Below are 23,557 nucleotides of genomic sequence, written 5' to 3' on the forward strand. Positions count from 1 at the left end.
AAGTGTATGTTTCACAAAACCAACTTCATTTGAAATTTTTTTTGCATGTAGAGTAATTTATAGAGCAGTTTTCTTATTTATTGAGCTGGTTTTGTGATTAGCTAAATATTCACTTGTGGTTTCATTATTTAGTGGTACAGCCTGAAGATCAGCATATCAATATTCTCAAAGAAGGCAATTCTTCTTGTGAGACTGTAAAAACAGAGGAAAAAACCCAAGAGAATAAAGACAGTATCACTATCAATATTCAGCCATCAGGTATACACTGTTTTTAGAACTGTTTTACCTTCTCCCAGGTAATAAGTGACAGGACAGAGGAAATGGCATCAAGCTGCACCAGATGAGGTTTAGATTGGAAATTGGGGAAAACTTTGTCATTGGAAAGGTAGTCAGGCGTTGGAACTGGCTTCCCGAGGTAGTGGTAGACTCACCAGCCCTGGCAGTGTTAAAAAAACCTGAGTATGTGGCACTTGAGGACATGGGTTAGTGGTGAACATGGTGATTCTGGGTTAGCAGTTGAGCTCAATGATCTTACTTATTCTATGATTCTATATAGTTTTGTAGTAGAATTTTATATAAAATAGTAGTGCTCAGACAAATACAGAAATTATTAGACTTAGTCTCTTCTCTTTGTGGCTGGAAGTATTATAAGTAGAAAGATATTTATTTGGCACAGGGATGAGAGGAGGCTATGGAGCTCCATCTTAAGACTAAAGCCAATTGCATGCATGGAAAAAAAGTAACTGAGACTTAGAGTAATGTCTGATCAAAATTAGCAGACATGAAATCTCTTAATACCATTTAGTACTTTCCATTTATTATTTTGCACATTTTTGTCTAAGTAAATGGGAAATGGGGATGGAAGAGATCAGTAGTCGTTTTGATAGGAAAGGTCTTCACCACAGTAGAGATCAGCAATAGATTTATCTCAGATATGACTGGGCCTTACCCCTTGAACTCTGGTTGTTGTATGAGGCATTGTATCAAAGAACATAACTGACAATGTTTTTTTCATGTAATAGAAATGGTAGAGGACAACCTAGAAAATATTTATCCAAGCTATATATATAACCAGCCCTAGGAAGTTGTAGGCCTAGCAGAGATTACTTTGGTTTTCTGAGAAATGCATTCATTTGAGCCATGTGCTTAATAGAATTTTCTTTCACAGAACCAGTGAAAGAGTAGAGTGGTCTTTTCATCTGTTCACATCTGAGATGGGAATCATATCTTTAAGCTTATTTTTGAATTTTTTTTTTTTTAATTTTGAAGCAAAATTTCTTTAATGCAACAGGAGAGGGAAATTAAAGCATTTCTGCAGTCAAAACAAAAATAAGCATTTCAAAAATGACTGTGATGTAGAAACAGGCGAATAGTAGAACAATCTTAGTGTGGGTCACAGGAGTAAAAAATTCTAGCTTCTCCTCATGGAGTTTCATCATGTTATCAAATGCAATGTGGTTACCTGCTGTGAAGATGAGCTGATTGATACACTAAGGAGAGCCTGTGGCAAGTTAACTTCATTCCATTAATGTTGCAGCTTGCCTGAACAAGATAAAGTTGTTAATGCTTTGCTGGGTCTTTTTAATATTCATGTCCAGTAGTGGTATGTGAAACCAAACTTCATTATTATGTTTTGTTCATTGTGTTATCCAGAAAGCCAATGCCAGGCATACTGCCTCTTGGAAGAAGCAGCTATTCCTGTGCTAAAAGATTTGATACACCTGGGTGTACTTGCTTCTGTTACTTGGAGCTTTGACAGTGTTAAATTTGATCATACAAGGTTTTTCTTGAAACAACAAGAGAAAGTGATATGTGATAATTTTAAACAAGGTATGTCTTTAAAACATCTGTTCTTCTTTGCAACTAATTCAGACTTAATTGGTGAGACAAGGTCAAGATGTTTTATAAATTAATGGTAAATCTTTTAACAGTTTATCTTATAGAGTTACAACAACTGATTTCCTCTTTTATTTCAAAAATGTCTCATTGTTCAACATTACATTTATTAACTTCAATATTGCATATTGTAGTCAATATATATTGACTACATATATAGACATATAAAATGTAGGTTCTGACATCTTTTGTAGACCACACATCTGTCTTCTATTTGTAAAGGTAAAATAGATGAGAAGGAGATCCTGCTGTTCAAACATGCTGCTCTGGTACACCTGCTGGTGACAGTTCGAGATCTGCTACTAACATGTGGCTTGGATACAGCTCTAGGTATGTTTTCAGTCCTGAATAATGATACCCAGAAACCCAAATCTTTGTGTGCATTCTGCAGACAATCCCTCATGTTTTTAGCTCTGACTCTTTACCATCAGGGCATATGCTCAGTTCATGACTACTAGAGTGCTGTTTGTTATTCCATTTGTTAACAGCTTTCACATATATAATATGTCTTGTATCTCAGAATGACAAATTTTCATTGGAATCTCTATGTGGAAACTGAGGAACATGGAAAAATCAAGTCCTTTTCTGTTTACCATCTATCTGTAAAATGTAAAACATCTGCCATAAACTGAACTGTAGGGGGAAATACTTTGTATTTCCTTAAATATTTCTAGCAATAAAAGAGTAGGAAGAAGAATACAGAATGAATATGTAAGTAGAAGCCTAAGTACAATTCTTTTCCATCATTACTATAAACAATATAGAAGGATGGAAGGAAGAAAAATGAGCAGTTCTTCCTCTACCCTTTATGTAGCAGAAGCACTCCTAGATGATATTTCAGAGTTGCAAAAGCACCTATGTTTCCAAACCTGAGGAACAGCTCACATAGGAAATTGTACAAGTAAAAAAGATCTGAAAAAAATGAGAAAATTGAGTGAGATACTAAGTAGGCCTTGTAGTCTTCACTGTTGTTTTTGTGCTGTGTGATTCATCATGTAGTTATATTGGATTTATTTTTTCTTTATGCATTTTCAGATAACTCCAGCATTGTTCATCATTTATACATAGAAGGCACCATTCAGAGTTGAGAGTAGTTGTGATAATATGGAGAGTGGTAAACACACAGGACAAACAAGCTTTAGACAACAGTCATAGAAATACTGTTGTTACTCAGTGTAAACAATACAGATTAGTTAAGTATAGGAGTGTTGCTGCTAGCATCTGCAGCTTTAGGATGCAATCTTATATAATTCTATCTGGAGTTACATAGCAGATACTACATAAAGTACAGCAGTTTTATAAACATGATTTATGTACCAGTGGTCATATTCTCCTTCCATGTTGGGGAGCCATTAACATTTCATCTGTTTTTGTGCAAGATACCTTCACATAGATTTTAAATTGGTGTGCAGATTGAACGCAATGCTTGACATCTATCTTTTGTCACTCCATTTACTTCTTTTGTTGCTTTATTAACAGGTTATTTGTCCAAGGCAAAGGATATCTACAAAAACATTTTAGAATCTTGTTTGAATAATATCTGGAGGCAGCTGAAGATTGTACAGTACAGCAGCCAGAAAAAGCATGAAACTCATCCCAAAATAACAGCACTTCAGTGTGAAATGCTAAATTGGATGAAAAGTTGTGGAGAGAAACGCAGTGTTAAGGTTAACAAAGTAACCAATTTCTCTTAACAAACAAAATTGTTCCAGATTACATGACTAATTGCTAGATGGTGTTTGAACAGAGGTTCATTTATGAAAAAAAATCTAATAATTACTTCATGGTATCTATTAAATAAGGCTAAATAATTTTTTAGAACTCTGTCACAGCAGTACAAGTTTTTGTTTGATCAAAGCTCCTTTTGTTCCATGCCTGAAATAACATGCAAAAGAGTTTTCGCATTGCCAGCACTTTATCTTGTTGCAGGTGGTTTTGTTTTCCTGATAAGTTTATTGTATCAGTTATATCAGTTACTAAAAATTATAATATAGTCTTTTGTTGAAAGCCTCATTCATCTGGCATAGACAGAGTCGTAGTGCAAGTCATGGTTGTGTGCTTTCATGGCATGATGTGGAGCACACATACGCCAAGGAGTGTGTGGATGGTGTTATCCACAGATAACCTCTGCTTAACCAGTATATCTGGCCAATCTCCTGGCATTTGAATGATACAAGAAGGAAATATCTGTGAGTGATAGCTTTGGCATGGAAGAGAGAGTTTTGGATTATATTCAAATTACCGAAAGATTCTCTCTCCTGGACGTGTGAATATTTTGGGTGATATGACACAGTGCCAAATACCACCTTCCTTTGCAGAATATTTATTATTTCTTTACAGAAAACTAATCACATTAAGAAACAGGATGAAATGCATAGTGTTTAAAGTGTTCTAACTGTTTGGAATAGAATTTATGATCCTAAACACAGCCAAAAAAGGTCTTTAAGTTCATTTTAGCTTATTTCCATACTTCACTTCCTGAGGATTTATTCTTGTTGTGTTTACGAGTTGCACTTGGAGCTCTGAATATCTTTTGATTAAATTTTGCTGAGAAGAACAATATAATAACTTATAATACACCCTTTTTGAATTTAAAATTAAAATGAAGCAACAAAAATAAAATGATGCTGATTGTCTTGTTGTCTGTCCTTCAACAGACACACTAAGATGATTTTGCATCCTTTTTGTCATCTTAAGAGCAGCACATTTTGCTTTGTGATACTAGGATTATGTTGTATTAGGAGGTGTATGAGAACTTGATGTCATTTTGAAGTCAGCTCAGTGGCAATTTGGCTTTTCTTCTAAACTCCACTAAACATGATTTTTTAAGTTTTTAGCTATAACTCCTGAGTTTTGATTTGTTTGCTTGACTTAGTCATACAGAGATATGCATGCAATATAATGCCATCTATGATTTTATTCACAATTACTAATTGTTTCCCGTTTCCTAACATTTAGAGACAGGTTTTAATGAGCAAGACTAGGTAAAAGGAGTATTCCAGTTCAAAAGAAGTAAAAGTTGTATTCCTTGAACTATTTACTGTTCTATCATATCACATCAAATATCCATTAATATGGTGTGAAATAGGATAGTTTCATTATCCTTTTATTAGCCAAAGTTGTTATTGATGCAGGATTGTAATGGGACATTTCCTTTGTAAGAAAGAAGTTACTGCTGGTTTAGAAAAAAAGAGTTTTGCTCTTTGTTTCATTATCTTTTGTACTAATGATTAGATAGAAAATGACTAAAAATTTCATCTGGCTCACATGAACATATAATGAGTCTGTTGTTGAATTGTGTGTGGAAAAGCAGGTCTACATTTTTAAATGCAGTTGTCCAAAACTGCTTATAAAGATGCCAGTGGATGGTTGAGTGGCTCTTCTGTGCATCTGCTTATGGAAATTGAAATCTGCCTCTGGCTGTCTGACCAGAAGTCCTTTTCTGACAAGATCTAAAATGCTTTTAATATTTACATGTACCATTATCTTATGACTGTAAATCTTAAGAGTCAGACAATGTTATGTGCCTTCTTTAAAATCTATATCTTGTGTACAACATGAAAAGTATCTGTACAATGGCAAAAAAGTTCAGAGAGCATCCTGTCAGAAAGTATGGTGATGTATTTAGGTACATATTCTTCTTTATACACTTAGTGTAGCATGTGTTTAGTTTGTATCAGTTAAAATGATGGACGAGGTAAACACTTTCGCTGATGGGGATTCTTTTTAAGACTGTGTCAGTTTGGTAGATTCTAATTCTTTTCAACATTTTTGTGTTCAGCAATATTCAATGAGTTCCAGATCTCTGGCAGAAACACTTTTGTGACTCTATCTACATATTGGAAAATCTTTCTAACCAGTTCAGCAATACATCCAGTTACATAAGTACCTTGCAGGCTGAATTCTAATATCTTCGGATTAAGTTCTGTCTCCATGAGGATGATTTTTCTAATGTGACAGATCTGTATAGTACAATAGTCATAATGGGGTATAATATCTTTAGATAGTGTCTATAACTAGCGTTCTTTTTGAGTTCAGGAGCAAGTCAAATGAAAAGCCAAGCAAGCAAGGCAGAAGCCTGGCCTGCCTGAGCAGGGATTTTCTAGAAAATAGGTGGAAAAGGAATGTGTATGGACTTGGGATGTCACTTATGAGCTGGTGACTTTAAAGGGGACTGTCCACTCCTGTAGGGAGAAAATTTATATGCCAAAGCTCAGTTGAAGTTCAAGCTGGCCAACACTGTGAAGAGTGACAAAAAGGGCTTTTTAAATAAGTCAAGAGCAAAATAAGAACAGAGACAACATCATCAACTCTCAACACAGATGGTCACCTCAAAATTGGGACGTAGACAAAGCAGAGACATTCAGTGCCTTCTTTGGCCTCTGCCTTCAATCCCCAGAGCCCAGTGTTAGAAGACTGTGACTAAGGATAATGTTGAACTCCCAGCCACTCCTGAACTTATTTGAGACTTGCTGCTCCATCTGGATGTGCACAGATGTATAGAGCCCAGTGAGGTTCATCCCAGGGTACTGAAGGAGCTCAAAAATGTCATTATGGGAACTCTTTCCATTATTTTTCAACTGTCTTGGGAATCTGGAGAGATCCCAGCTGATTGAAAGATGCTAAATGTTGTTTCAATTTTCAAGGGAAGGAAGGAAGTCTCTGGTAATTACAGACTTGTCTGTCCCACTTTGGTGCCTGTTAAAATTATAGAAAAGTTTATTCTGGGAGTTACTGAAAAATGCTTGAGAAACAATGCAGTCATTGGCCATCACCAGCACAGGGTCACAAGAGAAAAGTGCCACTTAACCAACTAAATTTCCTTTCTTTTCCCACTTATGACAAGGTGACCCATCTAATTGACCAAGGGAAGCCAGTGAGTGTAGTTTTTAACTTCAGCCAATGTCTCTCACAGTATCCTAGATGAACTGTTCATCACAGAGCTAGGCATGATACTGGATTGGGTGAGCAGTTGACAGATGGGTTGAGCTCAAAGAATTACAGTGAATGGAATTACATCAGGCTCATGGCCAGTGACATTCCCCAGGACTCAGTTTTAGAGACAGTGTTCTTAAATGTTTTTATAAGTTGTCTGGACACAGGAATTAAAAGTACATTAAGTGATTTTACTGATGATACTAAATTAGGAGGAAATGGACTAAATGGATTCTCTTGAGGGTAGAAAGGCCTTACAGAAAAGTTAAACTAGACAGCTGAGTACTCACCAGCTCTATGAAATATATGGAGACTAAGTGCCAAATTTTCCACCTGGGATGGGGCAATTGTGACCATGGTCACAGGGGTTTTCAGGATGAGAGAGAGACAAGAATGTTGACTCTATGATCAGAAGGCTTGATTTATTATTTTATGATAGATATTACATTATAACTATACTAAAAGGTATAGGAGGAAAGTTCTCAGAAGCTAGCTGAGCTAAGAATAGAAAAGAATGAATAACAAAGTTCTGTGTCCCGGCAGAAAGTGAGAACAGCTCTGCCGTGAGTGGTGAGTAAATCCAAACATCCACAGGAGACCAGTCACAGATCCACCTGTTGCATTCCACAGCAGCAGATAACCATTGTTTACACTTTGTTGCTGAAACTTCTCAGCTTCAGCAGGAAAAATCCTAATGAAAGGATTTTAATGAAAAGATGTCTGCGACAGGCAATCATGTTGTACATACAAATTGGGAAAGAGACTGGAGCACAGTGGGAAGAGACTAGAAGTCTGGGTCAATGGCAAGTTGAGTCAGCAGTGCCCTGGCAGCCAGGAGGGCCCGCATGTCCTAGGGGGCATCAGGCACAGCATCACAGCCCAGAAACAGAGGGGATTGTCCTGCCCTGCTCTGCACTGGGGCAGCCTCACCTCGAGCACTGGGGGCAGTTCTGGGTGCCACAATATAAGGAGGATATCAAACTTGTCTGTTTTGTCTGTCCAGAGGAAAGGAACCAAGATGGTAGAAGGCCTCAAGGGCAAGAGGAGGGGCAGCTGAGGTGACTTTTGTTGTTCCTTGTGTGGTGACCCCATCACAGCCTACTCCTTCTCAAGCAAAACAGCGGAGGGGAAGGTGCATATCTCCTCTCTCGGGTGACCAGTAATAGGACACAAGCAACTGGAATGAAGTAGTGTCAGAAGAAATTCAGGCACATTGGGCAAAATATTCCTCACTTAGAGTGTGGTCTTCCCTGGAACAGACTTCTGTATAAGTGGTTAAAGCACTAAGCCTATCTAAGTTCAAGAAGCTCTTGGATATAGTCGTATGGTTTGGTTTTAGGTAGTCCTGTGAGAAGCAGGGTTTTGGACTCTATCATGGGTCCCTTCCAACTTGAAATATTCTTTGATTGTTATTGTGGAAAACTCCACAGTTTCTGGGTTTGCCATATGTTTATTCAATCTTGTGTTTTCTGTGCAGAGGAGAAGGAAAGATGTATGCAGGCTGAAAGAAAAAAAAACTTACCTTACTTGAGTTTCTTTTAATTGTCTTCATACAGATACTAATCATTACAAGGATGGACTCTGAAAGAGAAAAAGATGCCTTCATTCACCCATTATCTAGGATAGAAGGTGAATTATTATTTTATGTGTATTTTTGAAATAAAAAGTGGCTGTTATTCTGTAGATCGCTGCATTCCTGTTAGATGCTTGGTGCAGGTGTTTCTCCCTTCTCATCAGGATCCTTTCTACGTATTTTTCTCAGTGTTTAATATTTCATAACTCTTCTATCAGCCTTTTATCTTTTAATTTTGTTTTCTCCCATTTAAGAGTTCTGGTCTAATGCCTTCTATTTCAAGAAAGTGATAATTTATCTGCCAAGTCAAAGATTTTTTTTTTAACAGAACATGAAGGAGCTGTGGACAGCCCATAGTCTAATTATATTTGTATCTGTTATCTTGATCACATTGTCTCATTTTTTTTAGCTGATCATTAGTCACAAGCTTTCTTCCTTGCAAGCATGTTCAGAGCAGTTAGATTTTAGAAGTCTTAACTAAGCTCCCCAGCATAAAGCCTTGAATGAGGTATAAATCAAATTTCCTTTAACTATATGTTGCTGATCTTGTTTGCTAATATGTTAAATATGTCAGCATAAGCTGTATCAATCTATAAAGCTCAAGGTAAAAATATACTGTTTCCAATATCCCACCTCCCTACTGATACAGGCAACATTTTCATAATTTCAACTTTTTACCTGTGTGATTTCACAAGTACAAGCTTGTTCAACACTGCAAATTCAGATGGTACAACAAACACATTTTAGGAAAATTATAATTTGAGCCTACAGTTATGTTTAGGACAAGTCACTGAGTCCTTTTAAATTGATTTTTTAAAATCCATTTTCATAAATCCTATTTGCTTGAACCTTATCAAGTGTTGTGTATTGTGCTGATCTTTTGCCTTTTAAAAAAAAGTTAGATTTCCTGTGCTCTTGAAAGAAGAAAGTCTGTCTTTTAGAATGTTTTGAAAGGGAGGAGGCATGTTCGCAATGCTTTTACTAATAATAATATTTAATGAAAAGAGCTTTATTTGTTTTAAGATCTTAAGACTTGTTTGCAAACACAGATCAATCCAACTACGCTTTTGAAAAAAGGCACTTGTGTAGAACCAACATTCCTTCTTAGATACATCTTCCAGTTAAAATTTCAAATGTACAAAAAGTGTAAAGAAATTTAATTTGTAAAGGGGCAAATGTGCTTCCTTTTGCATTACCCTTTAATTTTTCATTTTAAGGTAATAGGGTTGTGAGTTTCTGAGACATTAAACTTGTTTGCATTACTTTTTCCTTGGTTTCTGAGAAGGAAGTTTCTAAATCATTACATTCAACAATACAATGCAGAAATTGTAGAGGACTTAAGCAAGATAGACTATGTAAGACTTAAAATTTTAATAACCTGTGGTTTTCCACATTTGCTACTTACTGTTGTGTGTTGATTCATAGTCACAGAGGCTTATTTATTTCATCATCTGTTTAATTTTATTTTTTAAACAGGTTTGAAAGCTGTGGATTTGAATTCTGAGAAAAAAGGAAGCCCTTTAAGTTGCAAAGAGATCATAAGCAAGTAAGTTAAATTCTATATTCATGAAAAAAATTCTTTAGTCTAGACTAAGGTCAGTGAAACTTCAGTTACTTTAGTTCCTTTTCATGAGTCTTTCCAGTCTGGAGTAAAGTTTTCATGGTAGTATTAGTTTGATAGCTGTAGTTTTCACCTATAGCTTCATTTTTAGAGTTGAGAATTTTGTCCACTCTAGAAGAAGGCTTAGTGAGGCCTAGAGGAACTTTAGGAACAAACAATTGCATATTCTTTATATGTTGTTTTGCCTGTTTAGAAAAAGAGAAATATGTAGAGAAACATGATGTTTGCTTGTTATAGAAAAAGATGGTGAAAAGGCATAACAGAAGAAATTACAAATTATGACATTCTGAAATATATAATATTTTAGGCAGATAATTGTTGGAGGAAGAGTACAACTTTTGATTTTTAAATTTACTTTTAAAGGAGTTGGAACCTTAGCCAGGAATGGTAAATATATTTTTGTAAATAGACTTTAGCAGTTGGAATTGTCAAAGTAAAACTGAGTTTATTTTGTTCTTGTTTATTTTGTTGAGGGTATTTCTACCTACATTTATTTTTATTCATATTTTTGGGGGTTTTTTAAGTCTTAGTAGATATTCCTGCATTATTGTGCATAATCTGCAAATTGGAGCTGACTTCCCTTGGACACACTTCTCACTAGTAATGGAGTATGATTATTCTGAAAATTCTGGCTGGAAAAATCTGTGCAAAAATCTGAATGTTACTTACATGACTTTTAAAACCACCTTCCCTGAAACAAGACAAATGGGTAAGTGTTCTCCAGAATTGTAATAAACAGTTAGACTGACATATGAAAAGAAAACATTTTCTGTTCCATAAAATGCTACATTCTTATGCCTGTGGAAGAGAATGAGTAAAATGTTGAGGGCTAAAGCTCAACAAAGAGAGCTAGGTTATCTATGCAGCAAGAAGGTGTTTTTATTTGAGTGTAAGCCTAGTTTTGGCCAGGATGTAGGAGTACATGTGGGTTTATAAGAGACCTGTGCCAAGTTCATAAGTTGTTTACAGTTCTGCAAACTGTATCCACCCTTCCTCATTCTAAGGGAATTCTGCAGATCTAAAAAGAATCTGAATTTCAGCATAATTTCAAAAAGATTCGAGGGAGTTTCATTTTGGGGGGGGGGGAAAGGATGGAGTGGAAGTATATTATTGGAGATTAATAAAAGATGCATTTTTGAATGTCCATTTGATATATCTATAGTTTTTTGCTTATTAAACTATTATCTTACTTATACAAAATGTTTCAGGGAATCATGGTGGTTCCTTTCTTCTGGAAGTACAGATTCCATATGTATTTCTGACAACTGAAGGTCTTCTCAATATGCCAGATATTCTTCAGCTTTTTGAATCCAAGTGAGTGAAAAGAAGGGCTTCTGTGGGCTATTTATCTTCAGATTTTCAGCACACGTATTTTGTTCGACTATATCATGTATTAGTCGTCTACTTGGCTATCACATACATTTCTGCAATTACACTACTAGCTCTTTAAGAGACAAGAATATAGTTTTTTCTGTTGAAGTTGATAACTTAGTACTAGAGATTCACACACATGCCAACCAGAATGGAATTGTACAAATTTTTAAATTGTAGCTGGTATTTTTAAATCAGAACAACTTTTTTAATTGTCTGTTTTTCTCTGAAAATCATGATGTTCACAAACTTTTCTTTAGTGCTTCTTGGTCCTTGGAAGATTTTGTATTTAATTCTTCATAAAAATTGCTTTTTGTTGTTGTTGTTTTTATCCACTGAAGCTATGCTAAATGCTCAAACTGAACAATAGTAAAACATCTTATTTTCTGGTGCATCACAGTGTTTAGGAGAGGCTAAGTTTAAAGCAAAAGCTAATTTATTCATAAAATTCAAGTCCACTATTCGCTTAATTTTTAGTACTCTATAACCTGTATGAATACTGCTAGGGTTGTAAATCATTGTGCTTCTTTACTATTTCTTTGACAAAAATTACTTGAATTTTGCTCTCACAGTAATAAATACTTGGTAAAGCTACCTTATATCTCATGAGGGGAAAGTAAAAAAAAGAAAAGAAAGAATGAAAGAAGCAAAGAAACACTGAAACAAAGAAATGGGGTGCAGAGCAGCTCAAACATAGTGACAGAGATACAGATAGTTGATTTCATCATATTGTGGCACAGACATGCCAGTGTTAATCCTGGGTATATCCTTGAGTCAGCTGTGGAGCCATTTTTGTTCTGTTTCTAACAATTCAGTAGGGAGAAAAAATATGTCTGACATTTAAAATTTGAACACATCATCTGATATGCTTTTACTCTGACTTGTTCAAGTTCTCTGTTCAGCCTGGCCATAGGGAGCAATGTTTTATTACTTTTTCACTAGCTTCTTTTAGCACTGGTGAGGGAGTTAAATAGGTGAGCAAAGAGCTGTACAATTTCAGAAAAGGGAAGAGTTTACTTTTTTAAAATATCTGAATACACTGTCCATACAAGTTTCTAGAGGACACCCTGGCAGATTCAGGTTTAGGTTTCTTGCGTTTCCTAGTAAAACACAACAGGAACCTTTACTGCTGGCAGTTTTAAGTCACTCAGAAATTTTAGGATCATACCAATGGCAATCAGGCAGTTTTCCTCCTTTCATGATTGTGCAGCTTTATGCTGCACAATCATGAAAGGAGGAAAAGAAATGCAGTATGTAAAGTCAGAAAAAGTTTCTAAGTATCTATCTTAGTTTCTGTTACCACTATATTTTTTGTAAACTCAAAGCCTGGATGTCAAGGTTATACTCAATGCAGTTAGCAATATTATTTAATTACTGCTACATTGATATGTTTTATTCAAATGTGAACATATCTTAAAGTGAACTGAGCATTTGAGAAAGATCAAGACTATATAATTAAAAAACTGTATTAAGGGGTGTCTGTTATCCATTTCCTTTAAGAAAATAGTATTATTTTACTTGTCTGAGTTTTAATGAAATAATTTTACTTTTTCAGGTACAGCATTACCTTTGTTGAAAGAAGCAGCAGTTACTCCTTAAGGCTCTTTGGAAGTGCAGATCGATATGTTGTGCTGACAGTAGATGAATGCACTGCTATCTTTCTGCAGGTACAAAATTAAACTACGGTGTCCAAATTCTGTTATGTGTTCAGTCACTTCTAGGCCATATCTTCAGACTTCTGACACATCTTTTCTTCCCCATAATCTTACTTAATTCATGCATTGTTTCACATCACAAATCATTAACCCTAAAAGTCTGTGCCAGTTTGACTAGTTTGAAATGTTCTCAGTTTCTTCATTGAAGTAACATTTGACCTGTGATTTGATTTTACAAAATGTAGTTAAAGAATGCATACTTCAAAAGAGGGTTATGTAAAATTTTGTAGCTACCAATTAAATGTGTTTGTGGTTCTATTCTCTTACTAGTGTGCATATTAATTCCTTCCATTTCAGATGGTTATCTGAATTAATCTATAGAATAATTTGTACTAGTTTTAATAAAAAATAATAGTTTAAGCAATAGCATACTACTTATATTCTGGTATGCAACAAGACAGATGACAGGTAGAAGAACTGCTTCTGAAAGATAGCAATACATAATAAAATAATCAATTAGTATTACAAGTACAGCAAAGACATTCTTACTAGCTGCTGCAATTAGTGATGTACTTTATATAGTTCATGTAGCTATGATATGACTTGTATAGGCCAAGTAAGTACTTCAGAAGTTTATAACAATATTTTGCATTATTAAAGTTCACAAAATATTGAGAACAGCCTAAAAAGGTATTATCACTGTTTCTTTTTAGAGGAAGGAAGGAAGAAAAGGCATAAAGCTTGAATCAGCCTTTTGAAGTTCAAAGAAAATAAAAGTTGGGAATACAAACTAGTTCTCCCAACTCTCATATGTGTCCTTAATGCTTACATTATTTAGCTGTATTTATGTTTGATCTAGTTTCTGCATATTATATTGATTCTCATTAAAAGCTTGGGGCAGCCATGGTAATGTATTTATTTTGTTTTTACTCTTTATTTAAATTTCATGGTAGAGTGTCAAAGAACTAAATTATGAGGACTCCTGTGACACTGTAATATCAAGGCTGATGGCATTATCACTCCAGTATATGTGCTGTTGGATTATTTTCTATTCCAAAGAAAGACTGAGTTTAGAGTAAGTTACTAAATTCTTTTGTAACAAACTTGTCACTAAAGAAAACTGCTTATTAAAACAAGTTGATACTCATTTATCTTTGAACTTCTCTGTAGGAATACATTTCTCTTAGAACAATACAAATATTGTAAGCTCATATTTCTAGTGTGCTTTGGATTTTTCACTTAGTTAAAATGTTGTCATGCTTCTACTGAAAAACTTAGTGGAATTGTAAAAGTAATAGTGATCACTGGAGACCACCAAAAGCTCAGAAAAGATTTTTATTTGTGAGACTATTTTCAATCTTACACCAATGATAAAGAAATGGTCGTTATAAAATAAGAGAGTTTGAGGCAGCCAATATTAACATGAGGTATATTTGAAATCAACAGGTCTGGAAATTTCACAACTCCAAAGATATGAAATACTGGAATTATTCTTACATCTGTTTGAAGTAAATGAACCCATACAAATGCATGGTTATGAATTACTGTGTTAATACCATTGTATATAATTTGCATTGTATATTATTTGCAACTTGAAATATTTTTTAAGTGTTCTTCCAACGCATCAGTAGTTCTCCTTTTGCAGTGGAAGCACAACTTCTATTGACATAGTTCATAAACATTAATTTATTACCTCTTGAGATTTTTTTCTGTAAGCAAGTGGTAATTTCTTCTCTGTTTTTCCTCCAGTGTCTCCAGTGACTGACCTTGATCCATACCTTTTGCTTCAGACCAGACTTGCTCTTCTGTAGACTAGTTTTCTTTCCTTAAAGTCCTTCAGCAGTCAGTCCGTAGAATATATTCTAGTTTTCTTTCCACAGATATTAATGCTCCAACTGTATCAGTATTCTGAATTCCAGAAAATGAAACAGATATTTATGAAGACATGGAACAAATGGTTTGAGATTATTACATGTGCATATTAAATATTAATGATCCAGTGAAACTGTTTTACAGGTACAGTCTCAAGGGAAATACTCTGCTTAACCTTGTCTTAATTTATGCCACTCTAATTGAACTTACACAGAAGTCAGAAGACTTTGAAGTGAAGGTAACTTTTTTCTGTCTTAATCTTCATGATAGGCTATTTCTAAAAAGCTCAATCAAGTATGCCTTCTACATCAAAAACATAAAATAGCTCAAAATGACTTAAATAGGAGAAGGTCTTAATTCAGTGCTGCTAAAGTCAGTGAAAAGACTGTGTTGACTGCAATACAAGTTGAATCAGAATCAAATAGCAGATGAAATATTTTCATAACTAGGAGTCATAAAATGGAATCACACCTTTAATAAATTATTAGAATATACATTAATTTTGCTTATGTCTTAATTTGAAGTTTCAGATCAATATTTTGTTGCTGATGTAACAGAAGAAAAAAATAAGTTATTTGCAGATCTTTATGAAGTCAATATTATTTGCATATTAAACTTTGTATAAAATTTACCTGATTAAATGAAAGTTATGAGGATGAATAGAGGACAAAGCTTTTTCATTTCATGTACTCACCAGTGTAGCTTTTATGGAAATTATAGCTTCAAAGTGTTACACATCATCTTAAACTGTAGTAGGCATCTCACAATTGCCTGTTTTATTAGGAGCTCATGTTATGACCAGAAACTTGATCACATATTAAAGACCTTTAGGATAAACAAGTTATTTTCACCTACATAGGATCTTCATAAATAAGGAGTGTGATTTGCAGCCCGGTCAAAGGTTGGAGTTTTTCTGCATGATAAGCATGGATCAGATTTGATCAGGTTTAATTACTCAGCAGTACTGACTCTTGTGTTCAGGGTGACCTTTAGTTGACATGTCAATGTCTGGAGCAAATTAATACACTCCTTAGAGTAAGTTTTAACCAAGAGTATTATGTATCACTTTTAGGTAGTACTTACGCCAGGGATTGAAGAGACAGCACTGGTAATTCGTCAGATTGCTGACAACATTTTGATAGCATCTAATATCAGCCCTCATGAGTGGCTGGACAAATCCTGGCTTTCTGTCTTACCATCTGAGGTTTGCTTATCTTCCTATGAATTGACAGTTTTCTTCCTGTTTCTAAGATTCATAAAGATTTAGGGTTTTTTATTGTAGTTCTCTTTAAATATATTATTAAAACAAGCATTATTATATTTGTGTATGTGTATATATATATATATATATATATATATATATATATATATATATATATATATATGCAGATATAGATATATATATATGCAGATATATATACAAGCATATTTCTAGTATATATGCAAAGACATGTGTATACATACATATATATATATGTATATATGTGTGTGTGTGTGTAATATTTTCATCATCTTTGTCAGTACAATTAGATGCAACTTGGACTTTCCCTGTGCCTTCACAATTAACCTGTAGGGAGGTTTATCCACCACATCTACTTGCCAATTTGTACAGTTCTATAGTTCTAGGCAGTAGGTTTAAAAAACTACCCAAATTGTAAAAGAAAAACATACAGTGGCTCACTTGGGCAGGAAGCCAAATTCAGCAGTGCTGATCCATTACTTAAGTCAGTGGCATTGCTTGCTGACTTGCTTCAGTAACAGATGGAAAAATCTTGTTTAACTACTGCAGTTACTTGTTTAACTCATATTCCAGTAAATGCTGGAACAGGCCCATCAATCCCCATCAAATATATTATATCCTTTAACTTGTCTAGTAAGTTTCTCAAATTAAATGTATAGATTTGTTCATTTTATGTGACAGCTTTGAACTCTTGTAAAGCTGTGATGGTTTTCGGCTTTGCAAAGTTCAGAGGCATAAAGCAAGTATTGGCATGGCCTTTCAAGAGGGGGATATTTGGTTGTAAGTTTTCTAATTTAGAGATTGAGGATACTGGTAAAGAATGTAGAGGAGTCAATGTATTGTGTCTGTTAAACATATTTGATCTTGGCAGTGTTTTATGGAAGTCAGGAACAGGAAGCTGACACTGAAAACAAGCTACTCTCAACATGCTGCCCTGTTTGTGACATTCATCCTCCCCTTGAGAACTCCTGCTTTTGCCACCTGTTTCATTGACATTAGCAAATACAACTTTTGTAAAACAGAACCAGTTTTGTCAGTTTATGTTGATCTAGGTAATTCACTTTAAAATGGAGCATTAGTAAATCTGGCCATGCATTTTAAAATCAAGTTTAAGTTATTCACTGGTTTTAAAGTTTAGAAAATAAACATCTTTAGACTTGCTTTTTGTCAAATAGTTATGCAGAATTTATTCTTTTTCAGAAATGATACTAAAAAACCATTAGTTTTTATTGGACTATAAAAGTGCACTGTTTGAAAGCTGTCTTTCTATTATATACTCTAGGACTTATTCAATAAGATGTGACTTTGGAGAACAGGAAAAAAAAAGGATTAAAAATTTGTCAGATCTCAGTCTAACAAAATAATTTCCATTTCCAGCCAGAGAAATGCCTGCTTACTTTTCCATGTATCAATCCTTTGGTTGCCCAGTTTATGTTAAAGAAGGGATCATCACTGAACAGATTATTTCTTGCAAGCTTTGATCAACTCCAGGAACTACTGCCACAGGCTCCAAAAAAAGTTTTAAAGGTTGGTGAAAATTATTTTATGTACTACATCATTTTTTTGCTCTGTTGTAATATGTGGTTGTTTTGTTGTTTTGTTTTTTTTTAATCTTATGCTAAATGTGCATTTGCTGGTGTCATTTAAAAATTAATTACAGGTTTTAGCATATCATTCATATCCCAAATGTTGAGTCTGCTGATTCTCAGCAAATTTTGTGAAGTCACCATTTTGTTTGTGGGAAAATAATGAGAGCATTTCCTTAACTGGAAAAATACTCATTAGATCAACTTCCTCCTCAAGCTTCACAATATTGAGTATTCTGTATTTCTAATGTAAAAGATGTTTTCCAATTAAGTATTTCCAGGGCTTCCGTCCCTCCTTCCTTCCTTCCTTCCTGCCTGCCTCCCTTCCTCATAGCACTAAGCGACACAGCCGTAGAGATGAAGAATTGTGTGCTCGTACTGTTCCTACTTTTGGGTCAAGTCTGGGAAAATTGTATGCTGAATATAGTCATCTAATTCAATGAAAAATACACATATTTTATCATTCAAGAAAATGGCTGAGGACACCATTCATTTAAGGTGAAGCATTCCATTAAGGTGAAGGAGCAAGTGAACAGGTATTTGAGCCCTGGATGTGAAATTTTGCATACTATTGTTTTAACTGTAAATATGTAAAGCTATCTTTATTGGCAGAAAAAGCTCAGTTAAATTCCTCTGTGATGCATGATAGGTGCCAATTGCAGACTGCTTCCTACAGTCTTGGAGTAATGAAGGAGAATAAATTGTATTATTAAGATATTGCTTCTCCTGTGTTTTGAGACAGAGACTATTACTTAATCTGTTTATAGATGTAAGACAGGTACATTGTGTACTGTACATGCCTCTCCTGCTTTGGTAAGTCTTTTTTTTTGGTTCCAGTAAACAGAAATTTATACATCTCAGAATCTTAACAACTGATTTAACTTTTTTACTTGGAAATGTAGACCAAGTAGTGATGTATCATCAACATTCCTAACAAATACTTTCGTCATCATTTCAGCATTTCAGTGACATGATATCTTCATACAGCCTAAATGCTGCAGCTCTAGAAAAAACAGTGAAAGGTGCATCACAGCCAGGAAACCAGAATAAAGTCAACACATTGTATCTTGATAATAAACAAAATTGTCAGATTTTAGAGCTGCTTGATAAGGCACAAAACAGCACAGGTAATATCTTGAATTACTAGTAAATGTGTCTCCTTTGAAACCAAGTGAAAAATTTGAATGTATTAGAATCTTTATTTTCTAACCATGGTAAGGTCAGTTATTCTGATGAGACAGACAGCAATCACAATTCTCAATTACATCTTGGTTTCCTGTAAAATGTAGAAAAAAAGCTAATCTTTCATTCTCCATATAAAATGGTTCAAATTGTTCTCTACCAGGACAATCTCATATGAATGCTGAAGCCCTAAATCCTCCACTGAATCATCATAAGGGTTTTTTAAAGTCTGATCTTCCAAGTTGTATGCAAAAGAAAGCATGCTCGTCATATGTAATTACAAGGAGAAAGCTGGATTTCTTTGCTGTATCAAAGGACAATGAAGATTTTGCTCATCCAGAAGTTAAAAATTCTCTCCATGTTCAAAGACAGCCTTTCAGAATGCATAATAGCTCTGATCATTCTTCCAAAGACTCTGAAAAACAGGATTTCTTTGCAGCTTTCAGTGACTGTGCACCTCAGGAGAGCTCTAAGAGTTTTCTAGATGAATTTAGAGACTCAACATTTAAAAGCCCAGAAATTCAGATCGACCAGTCCCTGTGGAATGATTCTTCATCCACAGGCCCACATAATTCATTTGCTCACGATGGTTTTCTATCTGATTTCTTTGATGATACGGATGAGCTTCAAGATCTGAATTTTAGCCAATTAGGTGAAACACCTAAAGGAAAGAGGAAAAAAAGGCCTCCATTCTTATGGACAAAGGAAAAAGTTAAAACAGGTAGGTCCAAAGTAAGTTGAAGATTTTGCTGAAATTCTTTTTGTTACTCAACTGCAAAGTTGTAAGACTATACTTTATCTTTTATTTAAATAGTTCTTGAATCAAATTCAGCCCAACAATGTTGCATGTTCCCTTTGCTAATATGTACTTGCATATATATCTCTTCTGTGATACATGTTTTGTTTTGAGGATAAAGATGTCTTGGTGTTTTAAAAAAAAAAGCCAAACCAAATGAACTAGAATAGTGTTACTGCCATTATTTTTCCCTGGTAAATATTGAAAAGCATAGCTCTTCAATAGTATAAGATTCAGTTTCTTTTCTCTTTCTGACAGTGCCTAAAATATAGATAATGAACATGCCAGAATTAATTTTAATGTTATGGGAAATATTATTTTGTAAACATAGATTTAGACAAAAAATTATATTTTCTCCATAGGACCAAAAGGAGATTCAGCAAATCCTGAGAGTGGAATTCAGATTCTAGTAATGGCTATATTTTGCTGTTGGCACTAATGGAGTAAAAATGACACTCCGAAAATCTTTTAAGTTTGTTTCATAAACTTCCTTATTCTTGGAATATTTTTAGCTAGTATCTCCAGGGTTAAACTCTCCACTTGAAATCATTCCAAAGCTTATATTTTCAAAAAGATGGTATGATGTGTACTTCAAAACTTTGTTTACCCTGAAAGTATGTTCAGTCCTTATACAAAATATTAGGCTTTTCATTTTTTGTACTTTTCTTATCCCTGGTTTACTCCATCAAATATAGTAAGCTTGAAACATTTTTTAATAAACCATAATATGTATCCATGGAGTCTTGCAACTAAGACAGTCTCTGTCAGACAACATATTGCTGGATCATTTATTCTAGTATTTTTATTAATTCTTCTATTTCCCTGCTAGTAAGATGCCACATTTAAAAAAAAAATCCAAGATTAAGTTTGTTTTAAAAAGTGCCTAACACCTACTACAGATTACTCAATTTATGATTTGTCTGTTAGCAGCTGTCATTAAATCTCTTGGTGGTACAAGGTCAGCACAGCATTAAAATGCTTTCACTATTTAGATCACACTCATTCGTGAAAACCTAAGTAACTAATTTAAATCACTCTTTCACTGACTGCTTAGGCTAATTATGGAGATAAAGAGAGAAAAAGTTAATTGGACATAGTAAACTTCTCTTAATTTTCAGCCTGTGTAAATTTAAATGTTCATACAGAAACTCTGAACAGACCTTTTGCTTCTCTGCAATTAAAATTCTGACCTGCAGTATTGCTGAGTAGAAAACAAATGTTCCAGTAACCTGTAACTGGCACTGAGAGCATAAAATTCTACAATATATTTCAGTAGAAATCAGGGCAGATTCTCCTTGTACCAATTTTACAGTGTTCTGAAAATACTGTCATCTCCAAATAATAAGCTTTCTCTATTATACTTGCCTAGTAGGACAAAAGTATGCTTGAATGTGAATCAAAACAAAACAAGGAAAAGTGATTTTTGGTTTAGATTTTGGAAGAACAGGCTTGTTCTACTTTATAATTCACTAACCAGGGGAAAATATTTAGAGAGTCAAGTTAGAAAGACACACTGGGAACAAACCCCAAGGATTTCTTCTGATGTCAGATAAAACACTCATTAAACCACAGGTAATTCATGACGCCATGCCAAGCCAGTATTTCCACTGGAACAGATCAAATCCTTAGGTCGGTTTTAGCATTTTCTGACTATACCTTTTATAAAGGCTAAATATAATTTCCTCACTTCCTTAGAGTAACTTGTTTTGAATAAGCAATTTCTCAAATGCATCATTGTAAAAGCACTTGAATCTTAAGAATGTAAGCAGCTTTTTAAAACAACTTAGAAACATGACTGTCTGGTTAAAAAGAACTAAATTTCAATAATTATAGAATAATTTAGGTGTAGTATTAATGAAATAGAAATAAATATTTTTGAATTGTGGTTAAGTATAGGTTGATTTATTTATTTTTTTATGAGGTCCCATATTCCTATTGCACGATGATATGCATAAAACAGGCCAGTAGAAGTAAGAAGTAGCAAATATTAATCTGTACACATTTTATTTTATGACAGCTGATACTTTTCTTAGGGAGTACACTAGTTAAAGCCAAAGTCTGCTCCTGCTTCTGAGAAGCACACAGTTAAGTCTGCATATATGCTGTACTATCATGGTTTTTCTTTTTTCCACTTCGTTTACAGATTCAGGATTTCCAGAACTGCAGGAGTTCAAAAAAAGGAGATTGACATATGAAAGAGTCCCTGGAAGAAGAGATGGACAAACACGTCTTAAATTCTTTTGAACAAAATGAAGATTTGCATATTACATACTTCTTTCTTTTTCTGTTCTTTACAGGGAAATAAATGAATTATTGTTATTAGTTTTTAGAAAGTAATTAGGATTTGGAAATACTTACTAGCTCAGGATTTTTCTGTATGTTTTTAAAATGTTGCTAAACAAACTAGTTTCTTGAAGCTGGATAATTATGGCTTCTCTGTTGTCATGGGTGATATACAGCTACTTTATCACTCTTTATATTAAAAAAAAAAAAAAAAGGAAAAAGAAACAGAAACACGAGGGTCACTCTGGGTGAGGCTCCTGTGTTTGCTGCCTGACTCTGCTGCTTTTCCAATGTAAAGATGGGCTAGATCTGCCAGAATCTCAAGGCATCTCAAGGCTTCTCAGAGTCTTAGAGATTTCTTGCAATTACAGCTGTGACTTTTTGCAGTTGTCCCTTGGGCTCTGTTCCACTTCTGTTCTTCTGACAGGTCCTTCAGGAACAATAAGTTCCTCACCTCCTTTTAATCATAATCAGTCTAGGAAAAAGCTCTTTGTTTTATGGACAACATGCTAATAAGACTGTCTTGAAATTTAGCATTCTCATAGATTTAATTCAGGGGCCTAAGCTGTGACCCTCACCCTTTGCATAACCTGCTGGAGGCCATTTGTTGGCATCCATGCTTTCCAGCCTTCTGCAGGGCATTGGCAAGTGGGGGGATGAAAGGTATCTGGGAGGCAGATCCAGATAGAGGGTACAACTACGAGGAGTGAAAGATTGAATTTTCAAAAAAAAAATCTATCTCAGTTGTAATCTAAAGAACATGATAGAATAGTACCCACTTTCCATCAGAAAATCTGGCAACAAAACTGGAAATATGTGTGGGAGCAATGGTAGACAGTAACTCCAGTCTGCCACAGGAATGCATAAATGGTTTGCACCAGCATGCCAGCCAGCTCCAGAATGTCTTTCTCTGTTCAGTGGTGTTCAGCTGAGATGATTCAGGTTTCAAACTCACCAATCTTCTTAAGTTTGATGCAGTAACAGAAATGGGGGGGGGGGGGGTGAGGGGGTAAGGTAATAAAAGAAAACCAACCAAGTTTAAGGTTTATGTTTGCACTTAAATACTTACTTGACATAAAGCCTTCATTAAGCACATATTCACTATTTCAGTAAATGAAGCCAGCACTTGGGGAAGAAAGATTTGGTCTCTCGGAGAAAACAGAGTGCTGCTTTTTGACTGAATTCTTATAAGCTATGTCTGCACTAACTGCAATGTTAGTTCACAGTAATATTCCTGAATTATTTGTACATTCATAGTTTGCAGGATTTGAGAAAATACCTTTCAGAGGTGGTAACATAAAAAGATTTCTAGTAAAATTGCAACAAGCCACTGTTTCCTAGAATAAGAAAAAGACTGAAATATAAGTTGCAATTTGCTTACTATCCATGGTCCATTTTTGTGGTAACCTGACCTAACCATTTTCCTTCTTTTGCAACATGGTTTATGTTGTTCAGAAGTACCTCCCAAAAAAACAGGAATCTGGTTTTTTTTTGAAGTATAGCTCTACAAAGCCTCAGTCACAGATGACCACAGTTTGAGAAAATTA

General features: G+C 34.7%; 1 protein-coding gene across 1 annotated transcript in view; it reads left to right on the forward strand.

Annotated features, from left to right (window-relative positions):
• SHOC1 (shortage in chiasmata 1) overlaps positions 1-21,995 on the forward strand; it is a 42,874-nt gene extending 20,879 nt beyond the window's left edge. Inside the window, exons 13-28 of the mRNA XM_059492866.1 lie at positions 133-258; positions 1,654-1,830; positions 2,119-2,226; positions 3,376-3,563; positions 8,388-8,460; positions 9,881-9,950; positions 10,550-10,734; positions 11,234-11,339; positions 12,952-13,063; positions 14,005-14,126; positions 15,068-15,161; positions 15,996-16,127; positions 17,541-17,690; positions 18,708-18,848; positions 19,088-19,652; positions 21,871-21,995. Of these exons, the coding sequence (XP_059348849.1) occupies positions 133-258; positions 1,654-1,830; positions 2,119-2,226; positions 3,376-3,563; positions 8,388-8,460; positions 9,881-9,950; positions 10,550-10,734; positions 11,234-11,339; positions 12,952-13,063; positions 14,005-14,126; positions 15,068-15,161; positions 15,996-16,127; positions 17,541-17,690; positions 18,708-18,848; positions 19,088-19,652; positions 21,871-21,971 (2,450 nt within the window). The 3' untranslated portion in view covers positions 21,972-21,995. The remainder of the gene's footprint in view (positions 1-132; positions 259-1,653; positions 1,831-2,118; positions 2,227-3,375; positions 3,564-8,387; positions 8,461-9,880; positions 9,951-10,549; positions 10,735-11,233; positions 11,340-12,951; positions 13,064-14,004; positions 14,127-15,067; positions 15,162-15,995; positions 16,128-17,540; positions 17,691-18,707; positions 18,849-19,087; positions 19,653-21,870) is intronic.
• The last annotated feature ends 1,562 nt before the right edge of the window (positions 21,996-23,557 follow it).

This window comes from Ammospiza nelsoni, chromosome Z (genome assembly GCF_027579445.1).
Source record: "Ammospiza nelsoni isolate bAmmNel1 chromosome Z, bAmmNel1.pri, whole genome shotgun sequence".
Classification (NCBI taxonomy): domain Eukaryota; kingdom Metazoa; phylum Chordata; class Aves; order Passeriformes; family Passerellidae; genus Ammospiza; species Ammospiza nelsoni.